Genomic DNA, 4523 nt, shown 5'->3' on the forward strand with positions numbered 1-4523 from the left:
TGAATGATAAACTAAATATAATTGTCCATCAGTCTAATATATATATATCTACACAATTTGATTTACAATCTTAAGAGTTTATTCTTGTTATATTCAAATTTGTTTAGTTTACCTTATGGGAAAAAAATAATGAAAATAATAATATAGATTAATTGTGAAAGAGGTTTTAACATCTTTAAATTTGAAGTTATTATTTAAGTTTCTTTTAAGTTGTTATATTTTCACATATAGATTTAATTTTATTTCTATATACTTTAATCTATAACCTTTTGGTATGTTATGATTTTTTTTTGTTTAATTTTAGAAAGTTGCTATATATTTTTATTTTAAAGTTATAATTTATATTCTAAAATTATTTTTCATGCTATATGGATGGTTTCATCCATGTCATAAATATTATTGATTTGTATTTTTTAATAATTAAATTATTAATTTGTTTATGATAGTTTATTCTATCTTGCTTATACCCCACAAGATTAGCATCAAAGTTATCTGGTCAGTTTTGTTCACCTATATATTATTGCTTACATAGATAGAAAGTTAATGCGATAAATATATACGATTTAAAAAGTTAATCTTTCCTACAAACTTACTTAGTAAAAATATTATTTACTTGATACTATTTTTATATATGATATAGTTCATATGTAAAATAATAATAATTGAATAAATCTCAGTGAACAAAATAGAGCTTAACATAGTAACTCAAGAAAATGGATGATGATTGTGGATTTTATCTTGTATAATTTAAATATTTTTATTAATTCTTCAATCTTTGAACTTACAAAATTCACTATAAAAAGGGAGTGAAGAAAGAGTTTCAAATTCCACTCACTTTTCCTCATCTTGTTTTTAATATTTTTCTTTTCTTTTTTTTTTGTTTTAGTTTTCTTCTTAAATCTATAACTTAAATTTATTTAGTTGAGAGATATTTAAGTTACATAATTAATTTTTAGTTCATAAAACTTGTTTATAAATGTATTTAAAACAAGGTGATGTTGTTGGAATATTGTAAGACATTTTGCAAATATCATAGTTTCACAAGGGAGGAATAATAAAATAACAAAAGATTTATTACTTTAAAGTATTTCAACAAGTAAATATTTTTTTTATTTTAATTTAAGCATAATTAATTTTATTATTAGTATGTATATAAGTATTTTTTATTGCTTTTACGTGCTAGTTATAAACTTGTATAAACTTTAAGTTTTTGTTTTTTTTTAATATCTTTTGCATAGCATGTTTATAAGATAATAAACTAAATTTCTTTACTCCCTGTTATATATATATATATATATATATATATGCTGAGCTGAAGTCATATATCAATTATACTGGTTAGTGGTTGGATGGTTATTTTCATACCTCAATTTCTCTATCGGCTAATGCTAGGTGCAGGACAGTTGAGCCATCCTCATTCTTAGAATTGATAAATCCACTTTCTTTGTTTGTCTCTACCAGAAATTCCAAAGCATCTATCTGGTAGTGTTTAACACATAGATGCACGATGGTCTCACCTCGTTCAGTCCGGAGAAGAACGGCCTCAGGTTTAGTTTGAACCAATTCTTTCAAGACATCAACTCGGCCTTTGATCACTGCAATATGAAGTGGGCTCTGGCCATATCCATCTTGAGCATAGCACATGTCAGGGTTGACCAGTAACAGTGCTTTTACTACTTCAAGGTGCCCATTTGCTGTTGCCAAGAGAAGCGGAGATATTCTGCGGAAATCTAGTTCTTTAGCAAATACAGGTGTTTGACTTGAAATATTTCTTTTAAATTCCAAGTGTCCAAGCATGGCAGATATGTGCAGAGGTGTCTCTGCAAAACAACCTCTAGTAAATCCATCAAGAACAAGCTTATCCTCTTCAAGCAATCTCTCCAAAGAATTTGCTTCGGAGGTTAATGGGGTCCCCATAGTTGTTATGGTTAAGATTTCAGTAGTTGACTGTTGAATTAATGTCTCAAAGCTGCTCCTGCTTAATTGGATTGGAGCTGATAAGAGTTTTAGATTTAATATAATATTTGCTGATTTGAAATTGTCGAAATCTGTTAGGATTGACATAAATTTTCTTCATTTTGTTATGATTTTTTTTTTTGTTATATAACAATAGCAGATTCAGTTGCTTATTACTTGCATTTCAGTTGTTTCAAGTTGCTTAAATAAGAACTCTAATGATCAATAAAATATAAGGAAGTTTCAGAATAAACATGTTAATTGCTAGTCTCTGCATTCTATTCTCTCAAAATCCAACATTGACGTGCTAGATATGAGCGAGGAGTTCCCTAAAACATGGTCACCATGAAAATGAGTGATATGTACGTCAATTGTTGCAGTAATTGTATAATAAAAGAAAACGAAATCTTGTATTATGAAAGAAATAATTTTGAATTAACATTCATAGAACAAGAAAAAAAAGAAGTGGCGCAGATAGATGTGGGATTGAAAGGTGATTGTGCTCATTGTAGTGAGGCCATTCGTGATCACAATTTCTGCGGTGGCTTGGCTGGCGTACCACTTGAGACGTTTGCTTTACGCGGTGCAAGTGATCGAATCAGAAATAAGAAACATTAGGTCGCGATAATATATTAAAGATAATTTTTCTGAGTTGTTCGAACATCTCCATCCAGCATTTAAGAAACCATAGAAACTTCAGCATTCGATTATATGTTAAAAATTTTAATGTTGTCAAATCAAGTTGAATTGTCCAAACTTCCCCCATCGATCTTGAATCTACTGGTGGTCGATTACGACAATATACATCATATATCAGCCTTTAAAAACTAACAAGGAACAAATACCTATTATATGCTCTAAATAGATCAATAACTTGGTTTAAAACAAAAACATTAAAAAAAAGATTGAATACATTTGTTTTAAATTTTGACCAAGTCAAATTTAAAGGATTTATTTAAATATATAAAAAAAAACCTTAATATATTTTATCCATACTCAAGAGAGGTTTAATCTAATTTTATATGGTTTATGAGGTGATGATAAAACATAATAAAAAAATAAAAAAATCTAAACTAACTTAGAAAACAACCGACGGCGAAACTTTCAAATGATGCAAGGAGATTATTTTAATAGCTATAATTATATTTCCTAATATTAGAAGGACCTAAGAGGCAGCAAAAGAAATAAATTAATACCAACAATTATTTTCCTTTCAAAAAAAAAAAAACATAAATCTGAGATTAAAATCCTACTATAACTTATAAACAACATGAGTGGTTATCTTTTTTTTTTAGTTTTTAGGATTAATGGATTGCATGGAAGGCTATAAATAAACCTTGAATTAATTCTATAATATTTTTTTTTCTCTTCTTCTCATGGCAGAACAAGGATTTAATATTATAATTATGCTTTATTTTATTTTTTAACTAAAATTCAAGATTTTTTTAGGCTTAATTAATAATTTATTTTCAGTTAAGATCTAAAGCTTGTTGAATCAAGTTATGAGCTTTTTAGTTTAGGATTTTAGAGTTAATTTTGTAAGTGGACCAAATCGGTCAACTTTGATAAATTCATTAGGGTTATATTTTCATAGGTATTTAAACCCTTGTAAATCCTAAAGATGGGATATTTTGTTCAATAAAAATTCATAACAATTTTTTTTTTTTAACTTTTGTGAGAGCAATTCTTGTATTTTTCAGTTCTTCAATAAACTAAATTTGATTTATTGAAAATTAAATGATTTCAATTTTATTCCAATAGTGTTAATATCTCATAACAAGTTTTTATTATATTACATTATTATCAAATTTATTTTAGATTTTTAGAATTATATTTTAATTTTGACTGTGGCTTATATGACCACTTAATCATCATGTGGTTCATATCAAATCACAGGTAAATCATTTACTGTAATTAAGCAACTCTGTAAACCTGAAATTAGAAAGGACATTCTCCCAAGGACTGATTGAAGTATATATATTTTCGGATTTTTCAGATAATATTGATGGATTGAAACGTAAACTATCAAGAATGCTTTCTGTGAATGGAGATGGAACAGATCACTGGGAGGTAATAAAAATGGTGTTTAGCTGTGGTATTATTGTTGCAGGTGCTTAGAGGTTGCGGATTCTCAATGTTTAGGTGGGAGATTGCCTTGGAATGTGGTGGAGGTCTGACTTTGAAACCATGTTGCTTCCATACTTGCCCCATAATGTTAAAGTACCGAAGGTCAGTTCACTGATACTGTTCCTGGAAGTTTTGGTTTCTTAATTCTTGATACTCGTTTCATTATTCAGGAATGCATGAAACTCTACCTTGTAAGATTACCAGAGAGCCGAAAGTTCATTGCACCAAAGAACCTTAAACTGCTTGCAGTTCCTTTATGCCAAAGTTCACGAAAATCACAAGGTACAGCTCTTTACAAGGATCGGCAAACATCAATGGTATTTGGATGTCCTTAGAGATCAAGTCAGTGCACAACATTCTATTTTATGAAAGATTTATTTGCCTAGATTTTCTCTGGCTTTATTATGTTGTCAGTGCACAACATTCTATTTTATGGAAGA

General features: G+C 28.4%; 1 protein-coding gene across 1 annotated transcript; it reads right to left on the reverse strand.

The window, feature by feature from the left end:
- Positions 1 to 1359: 1359 nt before the first annotated feature.
- Positions 1360 to 1917, reverse strand: LOC105115794 (ankyrin repeat-containing protein At2g01680-like). Its single transcript, XM_011012813.1, has one exon. It carries the CDS (start codon positions 1915 to 1917, stop codon positions 1360 to 1362), a length of 558 nt encoding a protein of 185 aa, XP_011011115.1.
- Positions 1918 to 4523: the final 2606 nt, after the last annotated feature.

The sequence above is a fragment of the Populus euphratica genome, unplaced genomic scaffold, assembly GCF_000495115.2.
Source record: "Populus euphratica unplaced genomic scaffold, PopEup_1.0 scaffold771.1, whole genome shotgun sequence".
Classification (NCBI taxonomy): Eukaryota; Viridiplantae; Streptophyta; class Magnoliopsida; order Malpighiales; family Salicaceae; genus Populus; species Populus euphratica.

Coding starts and splice junctions, on each gene's coding strand:
- LOC105115794 (XM_011012813.1), bottom strand. CDS start 1,917: ATGGGGACCCCATTAACCTCCGAAGCAAATTCTTTGGAGAGATTGCTT.